The sequence below is a fragment of the Penicillium chermesinum genome (genome assembly GCF_028974085.1).
Source record: "Penicillium chermesinum strain IBT 19713 chromosome Unknown utg000004l:1.0-3345178.0:1.0-3348027.0, whole genome shotgun sequence".
Taxonomy (NCBI): Eukaryota; Fungi; Ascomycota; class Eurotiomycetes; order Eurotiales; family Aspergillaceae; genus Penicillium; species Penicillium chermesinum.
Genome location: NW_026695314.1, coordinates 1,168,080 through 1,190,174, shown reverse-complemented (window position 1 = coordinate 1,190,174; position 22,095 = coordinate 1,168,080). Strand labels below are relative to the sequence as shown.

Genomic DNA, 22,095 nt, shown 5'->3' with positions numbered 1-22,095 from the left:
CGAGTGTGGCTTCTCCATCCCCCCTTTCGTATCTGGAGGTCCACTATACCCACTGTGAAGCCGAAGGCTGCCTACGGGCTACTTCCCGCGAACCTAAACCAATGAGCTCCAGCAGATACGTTCCTTGTGAAGTCATTCTTGGCACTGAGGGCTAGGCCCCCTATCCCTAGGTGGAAGTTCGCTCGCAATCCGCCAGACTACTCCGACTGCGGAGATCATCGCGGCGTACACGTGTCAGAGCAGCGCTAGGCGTGCTGATGTCGATCTGAAGCAAGGGGAAGAGGGGTACTTTTAACCCTGTACCATGACTGGAGGAAGACCATTGGACTAAACCCAAAAAACGAAGACCTCAAAGGGTAACTATACAATTCCAGACCACCGGGTCGGGATATTTTGCCTACACGAGCATCGAACCATCACAAGGCTATCCATCACTAGTTAACAGTCACAAATCCCGTGTCAAGTCAGCTTCTTTGTTCGGCCATCATGGGGCGAAATTCCAGTGGATCGTCAAGGCCTCCAGGAACTTCGTTCAGGCCACATTGTAGCCCTAGCGTCAAGCGATCTCGATTCGAGCATCGGATCCCCAGATCCTCAATCGCAGCAGTCAACAAGTTTAGTCAAAGGGCATTGACCCGTAGGATAAGCAGACTGGAATCCAGAATCGCCCATAGCGTGGCTCAGGAGGGGCATTGGTGTACGGGACACCCGCGCATTAGCGCTTCCTGTAAAGTTATAGTGCTGACCCGCTTCAGGGCTGGTGTCGCAGCTCCTGGTCTTTTCTTGTCAATCCCTGTCAAGTTTTGAACCGCGTCGGTCATTATCCGGAGTAACCAGGCCATGTCATGACCAGTAATAGGCTTTGTCTCCCTGCGCATTTGAACTCCTTGCCTTCAAGTCCTCCCCCAAACCACTCGCCATGGCCGCAGAACGACAGCCATGGGCTGAAGGCGCGGAGGAGAACAGGGGACGGCGGCTGCTTCCTCACGTTGTCGACTACTATGCTCATCAGGAACCTGATCGTGTTTTTGCGGCCATCTCCACGTCGGAGAGCGTTCCTAATGGATTCGAAGATATCACCATGAAGGCCATGGCAAGTGCCGTGAATCATATGGCCTGGTGGCTGAGTAAATTATTGAAATCCAGACCATCTGATAAACAACGCACTTTGGCTTTCATTGGCCCTGCCGATCTCCGATACGCTGTCATGCTTCTGGCAGCTATCAAGACCAACTGGAGAGTGAGTCAGCCACTGGCAGCATTGTGAGGCCTTGTATACCGAGAGACCCGATTCCTCTGACATTGGATCGAACGAATCAAACAGACTATCTTGATTTCTCCACGTAATCCAGTGACCCTGAATCTGGGGCTCTTGCAACAGTCCGATGTATCGGCACTGTTGTACGCTGATTCCTTGCGCTCCATGGCGAAGGGGTTGCAGAAGTTCGACCCTTCCATGGCGTGTAAGCAAGTGCCTACCATGGCGGAACTTCTCCAGGCCGAATCGCCCGAATATCCATTTGAAGCGGCATGGGCAGATATAAAGGACCAGACTTGTTTAATTTTACATTCGTCCGGGTCCACTGGTAGGCGATATCAAACTCTAGTCCTCAGATCTCGCGGCCTAACTTTTCATCGCCAGGGCCGCCTAAACTGGTGCATATGACGCATGCTGCTCTATCATGCACCGATAACGACACGAAGGTGCCTGTCCCGGAAGGACGCCAGGCGCAAAATGCAAGCCAATTCAATTTCGATCCCCCAGCGCGGTTCTACTCTTGCTTCCCGCCGTACCATGTAGGCTCCCTGGCTCCTCCATGTTGAAGATCCAAAGAACCTCACGCTGACCTCTTGAGAGTTTGCCGGCCTCATGGCCTTTACTCTGCTTCCCATCTTTAGCAAGACCGCCACTGCAGTCATGGGGCCCCCCATGATGCCCCCGAGTGGTTACTTGGTAGACGCCATCATGAAACAACAAGACGTGAAAGCCCTATACTTGCCACCTTCTATTATTGATCAGTGGGCATCAGACCCCGAGAGCTTGGAGCAGGCCGAGAACCTAGACTTTATTCTTTATAGCGGAGGCCCATTGGCCCAAGCAACCGGAGACAAGCTCGACGATGTGACCGATATTTGCCAGATTTATGGCGCTCTTGAGATGGGACAGATCCAAGGTCTCATGCCCCAGGCGGGCGATTGGCAGTATATTGAGCCCAATCCAGCCGAGGAATGCCAGTTCGAGGAGGTTGATGATGGCATCTATGAACTAGTCTTAAACTGTGATAAGAAATTTATTGGGCAGAGAACTCTAGCCCATACCTTCCCAGATGCATCGGTCTGGCGGACAAAGGATCTGTTCGTCCCCATCCGTCAAAGCCCGGTCTCTGGCGCTTTCATTCTCGAACCGATGATATCATCGTGCTGGCCAGCAGTCACAAAGTGTGGCCTATCCCCATGGAAACTATCATTGCTGGACATCCCCTGGTAGCTGGGGCTCTCGTCGTCGGGAATGGGCGCCCCGAGGTGCTCTTGCTTGTGGAGCCGAGACCAGGGCCGGAAACAGACCGCATGAGCAAGAAAGAATTCATCGACGCCATTTGGCCTCGGATCGCCGAGGCAAATACGCAGTCGACCGAGCATGGCAAGATCAGGCGGTCACGGATTGTTCTTAGTCAACCTAACCTAGGGTTCTTCCGGGCACCCAAGGGGACTATATCTCGCAAGCCTACCGAGTCGTTATATGCCGAGTATATCTCCGCGGCGTTCCTGGATGGGACGACAGACGAAGAGAGTGAGATCGGTATCCTGGAAAAACATTGGATCGACGAAGCGAAGCGTTTCATTGGCTCCGTTGTCCATGACATGCACGCCGATATCACATTGAGAGACAGTGATGACTTCTTTGTTTCCAAGGCCATGGATTCCTTAACCGTGCTGGAGCTCGCCCAGAAAATTAGGCTGAGTCTCTTGAAACGGATGGACAAGGAAAAGAACACACTCAACTTCTGGCTCCGCACTATCTTTGAAAACCCAACAATCGAAGACCTTGCAAATGCTACGCTAGACGCAGTATTCGGCCAGGGGGATTCTTCCAGAGACTCCGATCCTTTCCGTGCAACTGACCTATTGGTCGAAGAGCTCGTCTCCGAGTTACCGGAACCTGTGAAAAGAGAAACTATCTCGGAATTCCCGACGGCAAACATCAAAGTCGTCCTTCTTGGAGCACGTGGACGCTTAGGTCCATTTATCGTGAAAGACCTTTTAGATGATCCGCGAGTCACAGGCATCAAATGCTTAGACCGAGGCACCAGTGGGCAAGAAGCATTCCAGCGTCGTGCAGATGAGCTGAAGATTGCCATTGATGCAAAGGATCCAAAGCTGCAGTTTGTGTCCGTGGACATCTCTGAGCCAGATCTGCGTCTGCCACAGGAGGAACTGAATGAAATTCTCAACCATGCAAATGTTATAATTCACAACGTATGGGCAGTCAACTTTGCCTTTTCCCTCGCTTCGTTCGAGCACGAGATGTTGAAGAGCGTTTCCAGCCTCATTGAAATGGTCAACCGAGCCCCGGCCCGGCCTCGTCTAGTTTTCATATCAAGCGTGAGCTCGACGCAGTCCTGGTCGAAGGTCATCTCTCCGCATACCCTCGTGCCAGAAGAAGTGATCAACACTCCTACTGTAACCGCGAAAACAGGTTACAGCCAATCCAAACAGGCTGCAGAAAGATTGCTCGCTGCCGCCGGGGCTCGACTGAATATTCCAATCTCGGTCTTGAGAGTCTGCCAAGTCGCCGGTCCTACCAACATCGCGGAGGGTGGGAAATGGGAAAGCCACGACTGGATGCACTCACTTGCCATACTTTCCAAGGCCAGCGGCTTGGTCCCCACCGATCTGGGTTATATTGACTGGATCCCCGTGGACAAAGTGTCTAGTATTGTGCGGGACCTTAGTCTCCACGAGCAGAGCACAGCCTCATCTAACTTCCAATTATACAATGTCGTCCACCCGCAGCCTATCCCATTCTCAAAATTTTCAGATGCTTTGCAAAAGTCCATTTCTTCTTCAAAGCCCGTGCGCTTTAAGGAATGGGTAGAGCATTTGGCTGGGCTGGCTCCCAACAAACTATCCAAAGACGCTGATACGGAGAAAGCCCGCATCCTGCCTTGGTTCCAAAGCATTATCGATCAGGAAGCCTCCCATTATTCGGTTGAGAAGGCCAAGGCTGCCAGCCCGACAATGGCCGGTTTGAAGCCTATTGAAGAGGAGTGGCTGGAAAAATGGTGCCAGCATTGGGTTTGAAAAGGATGATACCATGGGCGGATATTTGGTTTGAATAATATATTAATGATTTATGAAGAACACGGTTCTGGCGCTATAACTATGCCAAATGAAATCCTGGATATCCTTCGTCTATACCAGCATATATGATATTTCCGGCAGACCACGCTAGTGATTCGAGGACTACTCGTCTCGTTTCGCAGATCCAGCCAGCCATATTAAGCGGATAGAGGCGTCGAGGACGGTCTAAATAGAAAAAAGTATAGCGTCCGATGAATCACTTCCAGGAAATATCCTCGGAAACAGATTCCCCTTCGGAGCAACAAGCATATCGCGGGAGGTGGGTCATACAGATTGGGGAGGCGACTCCTCCATCTCCACCCTTTGATCTGCATATACATTGAAACCCGACGACCGTTCGAAGAAGCCCAAACAGCAAGAATCTCCGTGCAAAATCACTATATTTAGCCATGAAGAGCTCTAATACAACGACCTACCCCCCGTTCTCTCCATCGCCAGCCCTCCCGCCATCCTCAACCACCAAGCAACATGGCCTCTCTCCACGGGATCATGGTGGCTCTGATCACCCCCTTCTCAGACGACATGGCCAAGATTGACGAGAACCGCCTCCAAGCACACATCGAACACCTCATCGAAGCCGGCGTCCATGGCCTGGTGCCCGGTGGCAGCACGGGAGAATTCACCACCATGACCACAGCCGAACGCAAGCAGCTCACCGAACTCTCCATTAAATACGCCGCCGGCCGCATCCCTGTCATCATTGGCACCGGCAGCACATCCACCGCGGAGGCAGTCGAGCTCTCCGTCCACGCTGGGCAGGCCGGCGCTGCAGCCGTCATGGTTGTGCCCCCCTTCTATGACCCCGTTAGCCTGAACGAGCTCCACGAGCTCCTGGGGGAGATCCACACTGCCTCCAAGCTCCCGATCATGTACTACAACATCCCTGCCGCATCAGGCCTGAAGCTCAGCCCGGCTGAGATTGCGGGCCTGTCCAAGGTCGGGGTGAAGTACGTGAAGGATACCTCCGGAGATGCTCCTGCGTTCAGCGAGCTCGCATTCTCTGCTTTGTCGGAGCAGGTGACTGTCTTCAATGGCTGGGATACGCTGACTTTCTATGGTCTGGCTGCTGGGGCCCCCGGTGGGGTGTGGGGAGCGGCTAATTTCATCCCCGAGCTGGCGGTGGAGTTGTACGATGCTGTCTCAGTGAAGGGGGATCTGAAGCGTGGACGGGAGCTTTGGACGAAGATCTTTCCTATCTGCAAGTTCTTGGAGTCACATGCTTACTCTGCTGCTGTGAAGACTGGGGTGGAGCTTATTGGTCAACCGACTGGCGGTTTGCGCAAGCCTTTTACGCTGTTGAAGCCTGAGCTTCAGGCAGAACTGAAGCAGTTGCTGCAGAATGCTGGTGTGAAGACTATTTGAAGAGTTGAAGGATTTGGAGGATATTGAGATCACGACTGTTTATATTGTGCAGAGTGCCCATATTATTGGGAGAATGACCAGTATAGTAGGCTACTTTGAATCAGACAGAGGACAACTAGTTGCAATAGTTTGTCTGGACGCTCCGAAGATTGTAGTAGTATTCATAAGCGTACATAAGTGATGTGGGAGATTAGTCAATTCCTGTAAAACATATTGCAGAACTCCGCACTTTCGTCATAACATGAAAAAGGGGTATCGTTGAGGCAATGGGAGCAACTAACCATAGTCTCAACAAAATAGAGGCCATATCTGACCTTGTTTGACAATTTCGATCCATGAAGGCATCGGTTCGCCCCGGTTCGCAACAAGGATCTCATCCTGCTTGTTCCATACTTCCGTCATAAGACTCCTCGCAGTGCTGAAAGCGATCAAACCAGATTTCGAGCTTGCTTTATCAATAATCCTGAGGATTGCTTCCCGTCTTGCAGATGTGGTAGCCTCACAACCGGCAATGAACACCGGCCAAGCAGTGCCAGGTCCGGTAGGGTCGCCTTCAGCGAATGCGGCGCTGCACTGTTCTAAAGAATTGATGACGCTGTCAACATGCCCTTGCAGGACAGCCGGATGAGCATCTCGGATCCGGCGGTAGAAGAAAATCACCAGAGCAGCGCTGAGCGCTTCCAGCATGCACGCGTGGGATTTGGTGTTGACCTGCAGTTCTGCCGATCCGCCGCGCGCCCAGCCGAGATCAAAAGAGCATATCATGTTCTCCAGCCTCATGCTGCGGCGTTGTAAGGCCTCCCATGTTTCAAGATGCACTGTCTTTCTCGATTTTCGGGCCACGATGAAGGTCTGCATGGCATTGGCTAGTCGAGTGGTTTGAGACATGAGACTAAGCCATGTTTCGGGAATGCCGTATATTTGTTTATAGAGTGTCTCCGAGAATGTCCGAGAGTCTTGGAGGTGGATGTCATGTAACCCCGAAGCCCGGTCTTTAGGTTCGTCAATATTAAGGTCGCTGTCTGAAAGTTGCGTTTCGAGTCGAAGAAAGTCATCAAGACGAGAATGTGGCTCACTGCCAACAATAGGATTGCTCATAGCACTGGATGCATGTGACCTTTGTGAAGATCCGATATGCTCGAGACAGGAATATGAGAGGCTGTAGTTGTGCAACACAAAAGTGCTCTCTCCTACAATCCGAAGCCACGTATAAACATGATGTAGGAGGCGCGCTTTCTTAGAGATTCGACTTTTTGAGAGCCCTCTGAGTCGCAACAAGCGTTCAGCGTCGATTAGAAAACACCGTGCGTGTTGTTGCTGCCCCGATAAGATCTATATAAATCATTCCGGTCAATAAATTTCCACCAAACAGAGCACACCCACGGAACTTACGGCATATTGGGTGAGGATATTCGCAGCCATCAGTTGGTCTTTATATTTAGCCTTCTTCGGGCCTTCTGTTTCATGCTGCAGTGATACCTGCAGGTGGTCTTTGGCTTGTTGGTACGTTTGGCTAGCGATTTGAAACCAATTCTCAGCGGACTGGAATGTCCCCAAGTGTGGCCTCCGCGCTAGATCGATTGCCGCACATGCAAGCAGGCCATATAAATTAGCAAGTCGAGCATGGCTAACTCCCTCTGTTCCAAGAAAAGTCGTGTCCCCGAAGGCCACTACTGCGGCCGGGAGATTCAAAATTCTCCATGGGGATTTGAGGCCAAATGGAATTGCCATAATCTGAGGAATCACCACATCTTGAAAATGTTTGAGCAGGAACTGTGCGTCTTTCAGAACATCCACTGTAGCTATTTCTAGCTCCATTGGTGTTTGCTGTGGAGTCACCGTTCGCATCGTCTCATGAGCTGGCGTAGGTAGAGATGACTCAATTTCTTGGCCCAGGTCAAAGGATAGATCGTATGGCATGCTTAGGGAAGGATGTGATGCGAAGCCAGCTTGATCTGGACTAAAACTCAAAAGATCAGACCAATGCAGGAACTCGTCCATGTGCGACAAAGAATCAATTATTGAGCCGGGACTACGGTTTGATATGTCCTCGGGCATGATGGCGTTTGTTGCTTTGATGGTCTGGTGGAGGCTAGACAATGTGTGAGCATCTCCCTGAATCACGTCAGGGTGCTCATCCCGCTTCCCAGTCGGTGCTGTAAAGTCCAAGACAGAGAAGGGCCCAATCGCGACCTCCCCCCTTGACTTGAGCTCAGAATCTCGAGACCGTAGGTCGACTTCCGCCAGTGACGCGTCAACTGAGCCTGCCAATAAATCATTCTTAAGAGCAGCACTCATTGAAAGGCGATATTTCTCTGAGTCGACGATGAGCTTATACCTTTCGCAAAGTAAGATCTTCGACGTGGCTGCTTACCTGGATATAGATGGCGCCGAGTTCCGCGACGTCCTCCTTGGGAGTCTTCAGGATCATCATCTCCACGCATCCATACCACCTGGTCAGAGAAACCCTCGCAGACTACACCAAGAGACCTGCATGTCTTGCACGCAGGACGGTTTTGGTCGCATTTTACATGTCGCCGCCTGCAAGTGCTGCAGCCTCCAAGTACATGGGATCGACGGGCGCGCGACCGCAGCGAAGTCACCATCGTATTGAAGACATTCGGAACTCCTTGACAACATTCAAGCCTATAAATGGAATTGGAAGGCAATGAGAACCCGGGGGGCTCCCCAACTGATCAGATATCCCCGCACACCTAGACGCCAATAGGTAGTCGGAATGGCTTTCCCAACTGCTTCTAGTCACCACTCCTTATCTTATCTTATAGCCAACTCCCCCTCCTTCTACTTTTGGAACTCCTCTGCCCGCATCTTCCAATGATGGTTTTACATCCTCTCGGAGAAATAAACTCGAGTCGTTGAATTTTTCTTTTTCTTGTCTATTCAGGTGATCTACAGCGACCCGGCGTGAAGACCCAGTCGAGAAGCCTCATCTTGTACCGTCAATGGAATATCCTCCTCAATCGAGTGTTCTTTCTGTGTCCACCCCAGAAGCGTCGAAGCTCGCGAAGAAGATTGATGGGCGTTAGTGCCCCAGAAGATGCTGCCTTTGCCCATGACGGCATCGGCCTCACTGGCATTGACACTCTTGACGGAGCTTGAGTCGGTAAGGCCTGCCTTGTGAGCGGCATTGGCTACGAGCTGGGAGATTTGCCCAAATGTCTGCGAGAGTAAGCCGTAGGACATGAAAGACGTTTGTTGATAGAGGGATACTCACAATTGCCTTGGAGTTGCCCACTAAGTAGAGACCATTGTGATTCCACAAGTCTTCTTCAGTACCCGTAACAGCCTTCTCGACAAGTTTTACGAAGACTTGAGCTAGGTCTGCGATATGGATGTTGCTCCAAATACTCTCACCTTTACCCACTTGGATAGTTTGTCGGGTCTCGAGGGCATTCCTAGCCAGGTTGGGGATCTGAATACTGCGCTGATTGACAGGGCCGCTGCCCTTACCATAAATGATGGGAGGGAAAACAATGGCAGTCTTGGTGCCAGGGATATTGAGCAGATATTCATCCACAGCTCGGGCAGTTGAGTTCCGGTGGATGATATCGCGCAGCTCACTGGCATCCTTGACATCGTCATAGCACTTCTGAGGCGCTTCTCCGTACCGGTTGTTTGTGATGTCAGGTATTGAGAGAACACTCGCGCCGGATACTTGAATCCAATGTGCTAGAAGCCATGTCAGCTACTAGTCAATCTAATTCCTTTATCAGTCCGTGCAAGTGTGTTACTCACCGGGCTTAGATCGGTTAGCAAGGCCGCGGGATATAGCCTCAACGCTGGGAACATGTTTGTAGGTAGCGGCGTCTAGGGCTTGATTAATACGGGGGTTTCTCATAATTAACTTATTTCATTTACGAGACGTACGAATAACCACATCTGCCTGGCGCGCTTCTTCTTCGATCAAAGAGGAATCATCGAGATCACCCACCACGACCTTAATATTGGGATAGGCTTTGGCTACCAAAGCAGCTTTGTCATTGCCTCGAACCAAAGCACTGATATGGTACTCGGGGTGAGCTGCGTGGAGGTGATGGAGAATATCTCCACCGATGTAGCCAGTAGCGCCAGTCCTTTGAGGAAAGTCAGTGCAAACTCAACCCACTGCTCTCTGCTACTTACAAAAAAACGTAGGCCATGTTAGTTACGCTGATTTTAGTCAAGTGCAGAAGAAAAAGGTCATGAGTTCAACTTGCATCTTCAAGTGTCCTTTAAAGGCGCCCCGTTGCGGGGCTCATGATCGAACAGGAAGGCGACTCCGGCCCCAAACAGTCCTTCGCCCCCCGGGGTCCGCTGCGATTCCGATTAGGAAATCAACGTGCACTAAAGTAAGAGCGGTTTGGGGATGTTCATTTTTGGGGGGGAAACACTTGCATTATGTAGATAGGCTATCAGTGCTTGGCGGATACTTATTCACCTACGCATCTTCCTAACCCAGGATTCTCTTCTGGTTGATCGCACAGCGGGTATTCTTTTCTCATCAGATCTGCAATAAACACACATTGAACATGTCGCACAGAGGCGAGACTTTGCACAAGGATGTCTGCTGTATTGCAGACCTGAAGGAGATGGGGAGCAAGCGACTTGCGCCCATGGTCCGAGGTAAGTGTGTGCCACCTGTACGGCACACGAGCTCTGACTTGAGACACTCAGACTACTACAATGAAGGTGCAATGGACTTGCTCTCGTAAGTATACTCTATATCAAAACTTGCCCAAGCCCAGCAGCTGATAACGTGCAGGCTGAAAGAGAACGAAACAGCCTTCGATCGCTACCGCATCCGACCACGCGTCCTGAGGAACGTGGAGAGTATCGACACCTGCACAGAGATTTTTGGCAGCAGGGTATCACTTCCATTTGGATTCAGCCCAACAGCTTCCCATAAACTCGCACATGCTGACGGAGAATTGGCGACGGCACGTGCAGCCTCAAAGTACAAAATTTGCATGGGTCTGTCGTCGTACGCGTCATACTCGCTGGAGGACGTAGCCGCGCAGGGCATGGGAAACCCCTTTGTGATGCAGATGTGTGTGTTGAAAGATCGGTCTATCACAGTTCAGTTACTTGAAAGGGCGGAGAGTAAGTCATTTCCGTGATTCAAGGCCAGATCGATGTTGATAGATCAACCAGAGGCTGGATACAAAGCTTTGCTCCTGTCCGTCGACGTCCCTGTCCTGGGAAAACGATTGAACGAATATCGCCATGGATTCCGCATTCCAGAGGATATGGCATACCCAAACATTCTCAGCGGTGGTGGTGATACCTCGGATAGAACGAACTACGGTGGGTCTTGACCACGGTCAGTTGTCTGCTCAACAATACTAACAGCCTCAGACCCAAGTCTCGACTGGGATTCGGCAATCCCATGGCTCAGAAAACACACTTCGCTCCAGATTTGGTTGAAGGGAGGTGAGTACTTTGTTCGAATTGAGGAGAGACTAAGGTATATCATGGTAATAACAAGCCTGTAGTGTGTTCCCCCTGAAGATGTCGAATTAGCCATCCAGCATGGCATCGACGGAGTGGTCGTTTCCAACCATGGCGGTCGCCAGCTAGACGGCGCCCCATCAACACTTGATGCGCTAAGGATCTGTGCACCGGTCGCCAAAGGGCGTATCCCAATTACCATAGATGGTGGTATTCGCCGGGGTTCGGATCTCTTCAAGGCTATCGCGCTAGGCGCAGATTATTGCTTTCTTGGGAGAATCCCTATTTGGGGACTGGCTGTGAGCTTCTCTTTCGGCGGGGTAAATGAGCGCGCTAACTTGCGTTCCAGTATGACGGCCAAGACGGGGTGGAATTGGCTATTCGGATACTGCGCCAAGAGTTGATGATCACAATGGCGCTGGCCGGGTAAGTCGCAAGGCAACCGAGGCTGGTGGGAGCCAATCCAAGCTGATTAATCGACAGGTGCCGGACTATTAGTGAAATTCAGAGCTCCTATCTGTCAATCATGCAGCCGGACGGAATCCTAGCGAAGTTGTAATCCCGTCCTGTCGGATCCCTGCGAGGCTTGGCGCTCTGGTCCAAGGGCAGGTCACCCATGTCATGTTGTTCGAGCGTGCGGTTAGAAGATGGCTGAGTCCCGGGAAAGTGGTGTCTGAGAATAGAATCTAGGTGAGACGCATAATCCAGAGCCATTGCTATGAAGAAATGGGAAAAGGCGTACGAAACAACGTGGCTGTTCGGTGGCGCAGCCTTACAGCCCTAGCGGTGGGTTTAGCAGGCAGCATCATTCCCGCTCTCCACTGCACTCTCCACACACACTATACTTAGAAAATGAATTAGGTTCAGGGACCTTTTGTTATGGTAAAATATGGTAAAATATGGTAATTTATTCCGAAATGCCGCACTATTCCGTTGTAATTACCACTCTGGGCTTTCGGTTCATGGCTGGAGCTGAACGTCTGCGAGAGTATTTAACTACCTTCGGTCTGCCCATAACTTCCTCCGTCTGTCACATTTCGATTTCAAAGCTCCATCCAATAACGAATCCTATCCAAGACCTCTCAGTCCAGATTATCACATTCCACAATGGCCGGCTTCTTCGACTTCTTCAAGTTTTCCTCCTCCAAGGAGTGCGAGCACTCCTCTGAGAACAACACCAACCTCACCGCCCTTTCCAACCAGCCCAACGAGCAATCAACTGGCCAAAACCTCCAGCCCGTGAACCTCGGGGCTTCTACCATGCGAATGGAGCCACAGCCTGAGCAACAGCAGATGAATCTCCGTGGAGGTGGTGCCGGCGAGTGCTGCTGCGGAATGTAAGCTTCCCCACCTTGATACACAGGAACTAGGAGAGCGCATACTAACTCCACCTTTCAGCTGCGCTGGTCTTGCTTGCTTCGAGTGCTGTGAAATCTGCTGCTAGTGGCTGTTCAAATAATGACTCGAATGATGAGAACCTTTGAGGAACGCTTAATGGCTTTTTGCATGTGGGAAGATTCACGGCGTATTATTCTTGTATTAGGCGTCTACGATTATCGTAGACCAAATGATGGCTTCTATTGAGATATCCAATCACATCCAGATTGTTAAGCGCTCGCCAAGTTCATTGAATTCTCCGTTTCCAACAGTGGGCAGGTTCGCGCCATGTATTGCATTAAGCTCTCAAGTAGATAATCGCCTTTGAATCGACGCTCGCAGTGCAACGTCCACATCCCAAAGGCGAAACCCAGGGGCTCGTCCTAAGAATCTGATGTTGGCCAAAAGTTCTAGCAGTTGTCAGTATCTTCTGTCAATCCTAGATAACATGCTGATAGGTGCTTACGGTCGAAAAAGCACTCCACGTCCAGAACGTAACTGGACTGGCTCGGACATTGCTGCCCACCCAAATCACTCGGAGAATGCTCGGCCGAGGGAAGGTAAAACTGTGCTCCCGATTTATCAGATGAAAATCCATAAAACGACTCTACTGCCATGTCAGGGACATCGATCCACACAGACGACCCATCTAGCGGTAAGCCTTGTTGCTTCAAGTATCCCTGGACATCGCGGCAGTCGAACCAGTCTCCCTCCAGACCGAGTGCTCGGAGTCTCTCTTCCCTGCTAATTAGTTTCTCGGCAATTTCCAATCCTTGCCCTGCATCGGGCTCTGCATCGCCGCTCCAGTCCTCGTCCCAATCCTGGATGCCACCCCGTCGCAAGATTCGTACTAAGCGCCGCAGTATTTTGTTCGGTCGCCGCGAATTCTCAGGGTAGATGGGCCTGCCATCCAAGTCAAAATCGGGGAAGTGCGTGCCTGCGCCACCGAGAGTGTAGAATTGCATTTTCTCGGCTGACTCTAGCGCCCCACCGACTTCAGCGTGCAAAGCCCGCCGAAAAGCTCGTCGAACACCTGCCATATCGTGGATGCAGGGCATTAGACCGAACACACGGCTCATGAAGGCTGGATCAGGGTGGGGGTCTGAGAGCCAGCGGTGGACGTGTTCAAGACAGAAACGCTGGAGGCGACGAGCAAGATTCGACTCTTGGTTGCTGTATGTGAAGATGGTGTTTGTCGGGAAAAGGCGATTCAGCAGAGGCGACGGGGATCTTGCATGGCTCTGATAATGTCCGTATGGCTCCGTAGGCTCTTCAAACCCCCAGGAAGAGGACACATCATACCCAAAGATATCACGGAGAGACACGGTACCTGAGTCCATTGGCTGATCGACCGGTTGAGGCTGGTTGCCATCATTGGGCCTGGATGAGTTGATCTCAGCCAAAATTAGACGTCTGGCCTGAGCTATGCGTTCCGCGTGGAGAGCTGGATGAGCGACGGCATAGGAATCAGCAGGGCCAATGAGATCGGACACGTTCTGCAGGGTTTGTTCAAGGACTTCTACACGTGATTGGAGGGTTTGAATAGTTGTTTCTTTCTTCTGTCTATATGTGCGCTGGGCACGGCGAATCTGGAGTCGGCGTGCCTGCGACCTGATCAGCACCCAGCGTAGGCAGAATGTAACCTCGGTGGCATTATCTAGTGTACCTCGATAGCAGCAGCATCTTTGGCTTTCTGAATCCTCGGCCTGCCCCGTTTGCGCACGGGACGATCTTGTGAATGCGGGGCCTTCTGGATCATCTCGGTCATCTCCGATTGAGCACGGGAGGTTGGTACTTTGAGGGAACGGAGACGAGGGCCCGAGTTGCCCTGAATCTCCGCCGGTGTGGCCGGAATCGAGTCCTTTGGGCTTGATTGGATCTCCTGTTTGTCTGATTGGGGAATACTGCTGGTCAACTCGAAATCATACCTCGCGGGAGAGACTCTGGTGCCGCTTGGCTTGATGAAGAGTCCTCAGATCCTTGCATTAAAGCTAAAAGAAAGGGAGGGGTATTATTTAGATGATGGATCAAATAGTTTTTCTCAATGTGCACACACGTCTAAAACGAAACAACTCCTATCAGATTGGGGGCTCAAATGGGTATTCATGGGCCGGGAGGCAATTTTTGGATCAGTCATCGAATATTAATAACCCACGCTCGGGGGAACCGAGGTTTTGCGGGCGCTTACTGAGCTGGTTATGCATACTATATACACTTAGTAATTTATGTATCTTATACCTACCTGCCCAGCTGGAATGCCATGTTTATCACGCCCAGCTAGATCTGGGCATGGAAGACTAATAGTCCCTCCAATATTCCATTACAAAGCTGTAATACTCTCTCCAGGGCTTCAAGTGTTGCTAGAAGGTATGTACGTATCCGTTCCACACAAACTCCGGTGAAAATCTCCAAGTACTAGTGCCCCTGCCTACTAATCAGACTTCGTCGGCGTCGAATGTGACGGGTTGAAACGCAAATAAGATCCAATCTAGCTATCTCAGGTAGGCCACAAAAGGTGCCCAGAAAGCTTAGAGAAAAAAAGGGGCAAGGCGCCCCACCAGAAGCTGACGACATGGCAAGGCCATATGTGATGAGACCGTAGCACCGAGTGCCTAAATCGCTAACTACGAATACCTGTTCTTAAGCAGAGTACAGGTGAGTATCTTGGATCGTCTGCAGAAGCATGCATAACGATGTCATGTTTCACTGTTGCAAGCCTTCGAGCTGGTTTTGTCGGGCCTAACCGCATCGGGTTAAGTCACGATCTGATGCAGACATGAAGACTTGCTGCACCAATGCTCTTTTCGCGAGCCAATTCGGAGTCAGCCTTCTTGAATGATTGTGGGCCATGCTCCGTGGTGAAGGGTGGGTCATCGGTGGAGTCGCTTAAATTGATCTTCACCCTGAGGAGTCATGGCTGGAGGGCGTCAAAACTTGAAACTTCTGCATGGACTTGGAATATATCTGCATGTTTAATCGGCTCTCATGTCTATCATGTGAACCATCAGTTTCTCGCCAGATGTCAGGGATGTCCTACCCGGTAATAAGCCCATTGGAGCAATCTATCATTTCCCCAATGATTTGTGGCTGCTACAAAGGCGTAATGTGGAGCATTGAAGAAATTCTAGAAGGATTACCCCTGTCCTACACGGCTCTTGCTTGCCGGCAGGATAGGTCCACTGGCGCCTCAGGATGGATTAGACTGTCAGGTCAGCTCCGACAGGATCGCGGCCACTCTTCCCGCTCCAGGTTAGGTGGCATAGCAGATCCGGCTCTTGAGTTGCAACCAGTTCGATCTCCGACGCGCGGATCGATCCTGACCTTCATGGCCCCGCGCATTGGCCTGCTCCCTTCTCCACATATTCCTGTCCCCCACTCGGTCCTACCGAGGTTCAATCCTCTTGTGTATAAATAATACTGCAGGGCCCCCGTTCATGTGTCATTGCAAGTCAGCTTTGCCATGATGAGCTTCACCTTCGTCTTGGGCTTCGCCGCCGCTGCAGTTGTCCTGCAGTTGCTCCGTCTCGTCGTTAACTCATGGTACCACGCGCGCAAGGCCCAGAGCCTGGGCTGTGGCAGCTTGCCACGATACCCGTGCAAGGACCCCTTTGGAATCGGCACACTCAGAGAGTCAATGGCAGCCGACAAGGAAAAGCGCATTCCCGAGCTGTCTGAGCAGCGTGTTCAACTCATGGCTGACCGTGAAAACCGCTTTGTTACTACCTTTATCACACGTAATCTGGGAAACGATATCATCTTCACCATCGAGCCCCGAAATGTTCAGGCTGTCTTGGCCACACAATTCAAGGACTTTGAATTGGGCGGAGTGCGCCGTCTCTCTATGCACCCTCTCCTGGGTACCGGCATTGTAAGTATCCGTCAAATCAAGGGCTCCTATGCCCAGCTTGTGTACCAGCATTAACCAGCCTATTAGTTCACTGCTGATGGTGAGGAATGGAGCCGATCCCGCAGCTTATTGCGCCCTCAATTCACTCGCGATCAAATCAGTCAACTAGATTTGGAAGAGGGCCACGTGAAGAAGGCTATGCAGTGCATGCCTGTTGCCGACAACGGATGGACCGCCGAGACCGATATTCAGTCTATTTTCTTCCGCTTGACAATCGACTCCGCCACAGAATTCCTCTTCGGCGAAAGTGCAGAGAGCCAGCTCGGTGTCCTAAATGGGCGGGAAGACCCCAAGGATTCATTCGCCTATTATTTTGACAAATCTCAGCACACTGCCTCCGTTCGCACCCGCTTCGAGAAACTCGCCTTCCTCGTCGACAACAAGGAGACCCGTTACTCTGACAAGCGTGTGCACGACTACGTCGACAAATTCGTTGCTATTGCCTTGCGCAATGCCGAAAATCCCAAGCACGACCTCGAGAAAGGCCCCTATGTCTTCCTGGATGCCCTCGCCGCTACAACTCGCGACCCCATCGAGCTGCGCTCGCAGCTGTTGAACATCCTTCTTGCCGGACGTGACACCACCGCCTCACTCCTAAGCTGGACCACCCTGATGCTGGCTCGCCATCCCCACATTTTCCAGAAGCTGCGCGAGTCTATCATCGAAACCTTCGGCACCTACTCCAACCCTAAAAACCTTACCTTCGCCGATCTCAAATCTTGCCAGGCTCTGCAGTACTGCATGAATGAGTCTCTCCGTCTCTACCCGTCGTCCCATTTAACCGTCGCTGCGCCACGCGCGACACTACTCTTCCTACCGGCGGCGGCCCTAACGGCACATCTCCCGTATACGTTCGCAAGGGCCAGTCGATCATGTACAGTGTCCACGTTATCCACCGCCGTAAGGATATCTGGGGCCCAGACGCCGACGAGTTCAAGCCCGAGCGCTGGGCCAACCGCAAGGCTGGTTGGGAGTACGTTCCTTTCAACGGCGGCCCGCGTATCTGCATTGGGCAGCAGTTTGCGCTTACAGAAGCGGGTTATGTTCTTGTGCGTCTGCTACAGCGCTTTGATAAGATCGAGGATGTCTATCCTGAACGAAAAATTCGATACGGTTTGACTTTGACCAGCTGTCCGGCTGATCTAGTGACTGTGCGCATGCACCAGGCCGATGATGCTTAATGGAGTACCGAGTGTGCTGTACATTCTACTGTATAGTGTGGATGCTGATGCATTTTGGTCTTGAATTTGCTGCGACCTGACCAGGTGCTTCGCTTTGGTGGAAGCGTGGGATTTGCATCGGTCCGTCTCGGTGCATTTGTTTGTAAATCAGCTACGAAACGACTCTTATGAATTGAACTATACTTCTCAAATACCATTTGGGGACCTTTTAGATATATTCTCTCCTTCTGTTATCGTTTGTTTGCCACTAGCAGCCGTACTTTGAGTGAACGTTGGCGCGGAATCAAATACCGTACCATTTTATGTAGTTTACTGACCTCCAAGGTCTGTATTTACAGATTGGGTTGAATGGCTGGCATAGTCGATTGATCGAATTTAAGTTCAAAATATACAAAAAAAAGAAAAGAAAAGAAAAGAAAAGAAAAGAAAAGAAAAGAAAAGGTACAAGCCTTTCAAAGAACGTAAAGAAACTATCAACCAAGCGCTCCAGCCACCTTTTCCTCAAACAATCGTCCCATGGATCGCAATGGCTAGCATCCTACAGGCATTGCGAGTAGTAAGGGTTCTGCACCTTGCATGTATAAGGCGCCTGGCAAGTGGTGGGACCAGTCCAGTTTGCGCCACCACACTGATAGTACTGACGAACCGCACCGCTGCTAGCAGAGGGGGTAGCAGAAGGGGTCACTGAAGAAGAGCTTACGAAACCGGACGAGCTGGAAGGAGCAGGGACATAGACTGGGACAGAAGAGAAGGATGTTGGCTGAGCAACCGGCGCAACGGGCACACTGGAAGCAGTCGAAACGGACGGACTAGGAGCCTGTGCCTGACTGTTAGGGGTGCTGGTGGCTGGAGGAGCGGCAGAGGAAGAAGTACTCTCAGAGGTAGCCGACGGAGACGCCGACTTTGGGCCGTCAACGAAGTACTGCTCCAGAATGGGCAGGTAGGTCGAGTAGGCAGGGCCGTCAGTGGGCTCCAGGCTGTACATGTAACTTCCCCACCAAGGTCCAGCAGCCCACCAGGAAGCGCCGGTCCAGACGTCGCTGTTATCGCTTAGAGATAGGAGAGCATGCCCTTGACGGCAGTCTCACAGACGGAGTTCACGCCGCCCGCGAATTCGCCGATGAATCCCTTCTTGTTGTTGGTCTTCAGCCACTTGGTGGCAGACTCGAGGCGCTCTTGGCCGATGGTCGTGCTGACGCAGTTCTCCGATGTGCCGGAGCTGTCGGAGTCGAGGTACTGGTGCATCTCATAGATCAACTTGTCGGCTGAGTCGGTCAGGCCCTTCATGTTGTCGTTGTTGTCGGTCCATGACCAGGCACCCGTCCAGGCGTTGCCCTCGGCGAAAATGTACTGACTTGTGGCACCAGCAGCGCGGATACCGTCAATGGCGGCCTGATTCAGGTTTAGAACGAGGGTCTGGTCCATGTCATGGTATTCATTGTCTAAAGAGGGGATATAAGTATACTGATGTTTGCTGGTGGATGTTTTGAGGTTGGTTTACTTGTGTCGAAGATGACCTTCTCGTTGCTAGAGAACTCTGTCGCGAGGTTCTTCCAGAAGGTCTTGAAGTCACTGGTGGAGGAAATGATACTTCCAGAGCTGGTTTGCCTTGTAAGTATCTTCCAGCAAGCGAAGAGCTTCTTGGGATACTCACTATCTTCCGTAGTTGTGAGGGTCAATGATTGCATAAGCGCCACTGTCAGTAATAAAGCTGACAACCTGCAAAATATCTAGCTCAATATATGATTTTCATAGTTCTGAAGGACCCTCATCTGAGTTACCTTCTTGAGAGCAGCAAGATAGGTCGCATCAGGTGTTCCAGTCATACTGCCGGGCACCAGACGCTCCATCAAGAATGGCACGCGGAAGATATTCATGCCTGCATCTCGCAGGACTTGGATCTTCGTGGTATCGGGCCAGGTATAGTCTTTCCCGAGGGTTCCAGGAAGGTTGGTTTGGCCAAACTCAGCGCCAGATTCACTGACACCAACCCAAGTCAAGCCATTTGCGCGCTTCGTAGCGACGCTTTTTTCGGAGGGGGCGACAGGTCTTCCACGAGGGTAGGCTGCCGCAAGGCTAGCAGTGCTAGCAGCGAGAATCAAGTTGCTAACCTTCATTTTGGGTAAGGGGTAGAGTGCGACTTTTGAGCTTGCCGAAATAAAAGAACGAGCGTAAGAATTGAATAAAAGGCCAAGATACCAGTCTCGACGCGAAAAAAAGAAAGTGTTGGGTAGGAGAAAGAGAATACATCAAACGAGATCTACAAGTCTTTATAGTAGACAGTATTAGGACGGAAGAGCAGTCTTCTGATACACGTCGGCCATAGTACGAACCCACCCGTGAGGATCGTCTGGGCTTTCCGTGAACTAGCCTAAACCCATCGTGGAGATGAATTTACCCAATTATCCGGCCTAATGAGCGCAGATTTGCGCAGCGGCCTAGAACATCATTTGTTACTGGTAGGGGACAATGCAGGGTGGTTCAGCCAAAGGCGGATTTTCAGACGCATGCCATAACAAAACTTGCTATTGGACACCAGCAGGCTATACACTACTGCGGGGCTCGAAAAGACATGGGATGAGGTTTAGCACTGGATCCACAGTGGTTCAGACTCATCTCGCTTCTACGTCAAGCTTAACTGGGATGGGTGGAAATAAGGTCAAGAGATTATTCCGAGTCAGAAGGGGTCGCGACGGCTATTCCATCTTCGGACAATGGCCGAACGCCAAAAGGCGCCGAAGGATGAAAAGTCGTTAAGCTGAAACGCCACGGGGTTTTAGGATTCCAGTGGATCGCCCGGTGGGGTAAGATGGGATTTGGCTGAATTTCTGGACGTGACAGGAAGATCATGTTGAAGTTGATTTTGCCTATTTGCAATTCTGAAGAGATAGCTCTTGTACTTGCGCTGAGGTTATCAATAATGGGGAGTTGAAAGTAGAGGCTCAGGAATCCGAGGATGAAACGACCAAACCGCAGGCCATGCAATGCAAACCCGCTTTATGCCAATATGCCGCATCGAGCCTACAGGCCACGACGACAAACTCCAGGATATCACTCTTTAGATGACTCAATATGGAACTCGAATGAGCGATCACCTTTGCCAGCGGGTATCGCTTGCAGGTTATTATCATAAAGGGTTCGTTCAAAGTATCGAACACGGCCGTCACGTTGAGCGAGGAGAATGGTTTGTTTTTCAGTTCCATACGGGCCACTCAGATAATCTAGCTTCGGGGTGCCATTCGCTGCTGATTCTTCTGTTTCATTCTCCTGTGGTGTATTCGAGCCGTCTCGCGGGAGACGAGGAATCAAGATGCTCTTTCGCATATGTGAAATGTAGCAGCCAATGTTAGTGGCCTCGATGCTACTTTCTTCTTCCTCTGACAGCGGGGGGAGACGGTTGGTATTTAGCACTCCGAGAAGGCGCTCAATCAATGATTCTTCATCCTCCTGAGCTTTTACGTGGTCTTGAATGGCAGATTCCATGAGCGATTCACCGTCTAAGATTTTTGGCCATGTCCGATCATCCACAAAAGTATTGCTGAGCCCCCAAGTCTGGCCGGTCTCCCCCGCGACCCAAGTGATTTGGTCCATGTTTAAAGATCGATTGGAAACGATGGCTAGTGGCTCATTGATATAGCCACATACTAAACTGAAGCCCCCCGACCTGTCTTGCTTCCGGGCTGTTGATCATAGACTGCACGAAGTCATGTGTACTTTCGTCATGATTTGGCGGGGTGGCCAGCCACTTATTGACTATTAAGCCTCGGCTAAACGCACCAATGGCTTGAGAAGACTTCTCTTCTTGATAATTCGTCAGCACGGCTACCTTGCCCTGTTTAGTGACACCCATCCAGGTGCCATGTGTTGCGCGGGCAAGGTCGCGTGATCCGAGGACGTGGCTATGAGGCTCTGGCCACCAGTCTGGGGCTGATGTTGGTCGACGGAGGAATTCCTGCAAATGTCAGTACTGGCCCAAGGGGTCTGCATAGGATTGGGCCTTACATCACGGTTGTCGATAATGATCAATGAATAATCCGGGTGAGCGGTGGAGATGAGGGCGATACACATGATTCTCAGGCTCCGGAAAGCTCTCAGATGGCTTTCGCGCAGTAGTAGATGGAGGTCTCAAATTTGTAGTTGGACCGAGGTGGTCGCCGAGTATCTGGGTGGATTGGAAGCGGCCTTGAAATTTGTTCCGAGGGTTGTGTAGAAGGAAGGAAGCTCCCGGGCTGTCATAGAGAGAAGAAGAGCCTTGGGCAGCGGGGTGATTGGGCCGAGTTCAACTCCACCGGAATCGAAGATCTCGAACTTACGACGCGTCGACCAAAGTCGGCTCTTTGATCTCCCACGGTTTTCCTCGCATGGGACCTCATGGCTAAAGTAAGGGACGGGTTCCCGTGACGTCAAGACGAATCTTTGACAAGCGGGCCAGGCTTCAGCTGATGATGAGAAAGTGCC

General features: G+C 51.3%; 13 protein-coding genes across 13 annotated transcripts; 7 read left to right on the top strand and 6 right to left on the bottom strand.

Moving 5' to 3' along the window:
* Positions 1 to 919: 919 nt before the first annotated feature.
* On the top strand, positions 920 to 4,302 carry N7468_005341 (uncharacterized protein; the record flags this gene model as incomplete). Its single annotated transcript, XM_058474638.1, has 5 exons — positions 920 to 1,240; positions 1,382 to 1,586; positions 1,643 to 1,797; positions 1,859 to 2,441; positions 2,489 to 4,302. 5 exons carry the CDS (start codon positions 920 to 922, stop codon positions 4,300 to 4,302), a joined length of 3,078 nt encoding a protein of 1,025 aa, XP_058330378.1.
* A 528-nt stretch (positions 4,303 to 4,830) lies between these two features.
* Positions 4,831 to 5,724, top strand: N7468_005340 (dihydrodipicolinate synthase family protein; the record flags this gene model as incomplete). The annotated part of the gene is made up of 1 exon (XM_058474637.1): positions 4,831 to 5,724. One exon carries the CDS (start codon positions 4,831 to 4,833, stop codon positions 5,722 to 5,724), a length of 894 nt encoding a protein of 297 aa, XP_058330377.1.
* A 288-nt stretch (positions 5,725 to 6,012) lies between these two features.
* N7468_005339 (uncharacterized protein) lies at positions 6,013 to 6,822 on the bottom strand (the record flags this gene model as incomplete). Its single annotated transcript, XM_058474636.1, has 1 exon — positions 6,013 to 6,822. One exon carries the CDS (start codon positions 6,820 to 6,822, stop codon positions 6,013 to 6,015), a length of 810 nt encoding a protein of 269 aa, XP_058330376.1.
* A 252-nt stretch (positions 6,823 to 7,074) lies between these two features.
* Positions 7,075 to 8,022, bottom strand: N7468_005338 (uncharacterized protein; the record flags this gene model as incomplete). Its single annotated transcript, XM_058474635.1, has 1 exon — positions 7,075 to 8,022. The coding sequence occupies one exon, from the start codon at positions 8,020 to 8,022 to the stop codon at positions 7,075 to 7,077; it is 948 nt and encodes a 315-aa protein (XP_058330375.1).
* A 28-nt stretch (positions 8,023 to 8,050) lies between these two features.
* Positions 8,051 to 8,338, top strand: N7468_005337 (uncharacterized protein; the record flags this gene model as incomplete). The annotated part of the gene is made up of 1 exon (XM_058474634.1): positions 8,051 to 8,338. The coding sequence occupies one exon, from the start codon at positions 8,051 to 8,053 to the stop codon at positions 8,336 to 8,338; it is 288 nt and encodes a 95-aa protein (XP_058330374.1).
* Positions 8,339 to 8,634: 296 nt separating this feature from the next.
* Positions 8,635 to 9,884, bottom strand: N7468_005336 (uncharacterized protein; the record flags this gene model as incomplete). The annotated part of the gene is made up of 5 exons (XM_058474633.1): positions 8,635 to 8,904; positions 8,960 to 9,414; positions 9,481 to 9,552; positions 9,613 to 9,818; positions 9,868 to 9,884. The coding sequence occupies 5 exons, from the start codon at positions 9,882 to 9,884 to the stop codon at positions 8,635 to 8,637; spliced, it is 1,020 nt and encodes a 339-aa protein (XP_058330373.1).
* A 369-nt stretch (positions 9,885 to 10,253) lies between these two features.
* N7468_005335 (alpha-hydroxy acid oxidase) lies at positions 10,254 to 11,731 on the top strand (the record flags this gene model as incomplete). The annotated part of the gene is made up of 8 exons (XM_058474632.1): positions 10,254 to 10,347; positions 10,399 to 10,432; positions 10,487 to 10,824; positions 10,876 to 11,028; positions 11,080 to 11,165; positions 11,217 to 11,471; positions 11,522 to 11,598; positions 11,656 to 11,731. The coding sequence occupies 8 exons, from the start codon at positions 10,254 to 10,256 to the stop codon at positions 11,729 to 11,731; spliced, it is 1,113 nt and encodes a 370-aa protein (XP_058330372.1).
* Positions 11,732 to 12,279: 548 nt separating this feature from the next.
* N7468_005334 (uncharacterized protein) lies at positions 12,280 to 12,616 on the top strand (the record flags this gene model as incomplete). Its single annotated transcript, XM_058474631.1, has 2 exons — positions 12,280 to 12,509; positions 12,571 to 12,616. The coding sequence occupies 2 exons, from the start codon at positions 12,280 to 12,282 to the stop codon at positions 12,614 to 12,616; spliced, it is 276 nt and encodes a 91-aa protein (XP_058330371.1).
* Positions 12,617 to 12,855: 239 nt separating this feature from the next.
* On the bottom strand, positions 12,856 to 14,535 carry N7468_005333 (uncharacterized protein; the record flags this gene model as incomplete). Its single annotated transcript, XM_058474630.1, has 4 exons — positions 12,856 to 12,959; positions 13,016 to 14,153; positions 14,216 to 14,439; positions 14,478 to 14,535. 4 exons carry the CDS (start codon positions 14,533 to 14,535, stop codon positions 12,856 to 12,858), a joined length of 1,524 nt encoding a protein of 507 aa, XP_058330370.1.
* Positions 14,536 to 15,652: 1,117 nt separating this feature from the next.
* Positions 15,653 to 15,964, top strand: N7468_005332 (uncharacterized protein; the record flags this gene model as incomplete). Its single annotated transcript, XM_058474629.1, has 1 exon — positions 15,653 to 15,964. The coding sequence occupies one exon, from the start codon at positions 15,653 to 15,655 to the stop codon at positions 15,962 to 15,964; it is 312 nt and encodes a 103-aa protein (XP_058330369.1).
* A 48-nt stretch (positions 15,965 to 16,012) lies between these two features.
* Positions 16,013 to 17,637, top strand: N7468_005331 (cytochrome P450; the record flags this gene model as incomplete). The annotated part of the gene is made up of 3 exons (XM_058474628.1): positions 16,013 to 16,417; positions 16,484 to 17,307; positions 17,337 to 17,637. The coding sequence occupies 3 exons, from the start codon at positions 16,013 to 16,015 to the stop codon at positions 17,635 to 17,637; spliced, it is 1,530 nt and encodes a 509-aa protein (XP_058330368.1).
* A 538-nt stretch (positions 17,638 to 18,175) lies between these two features.
* On the bottom strand, positions 18,176 to 19,754 carry egl3 (putative extracellular endoglucanase/cellulase; the record flags this gene model as incomplete). Its single annotated transcript, XM_058474627.1, is given in 4 exon segments — positions 18,176 to 18,708; positions 18,726 to 19,079; positions 19,139 to 19,333; positions 19,466 to 19,754. The coding sequence occupies 4 exon segments, from the start codon at positions 19,752 to 19,754 to the stop codon at positions 18,176 to 18,178; spliced, it is 1,371 nt and encodes a 456-aa protein (XP_058330367.1).
* A 934-nt stretch (positions 19,755 to 20,688) lies between these two features.
* On the bottom strand, positions 20,689 to 21,705 carry N7468_005329 (NRDE family protein; the record flags this gene model as incomplete). Its single annotated transcript, XM_058474626.1, has 3 exons — positions 20,689 to 21,254; positions 21,283 to 21,589; positions 21,640 to 21,705. 3 exons carry the CDS (start codon positions 21,703 to 21,705, stop codon positions 20,689 to 20,691), a joined length of 939 nt encoding a protein of 312 aa, XP_058330366.1.
* Positions 21,706 to 22,095: the final 390 nt, after the last annotated feature.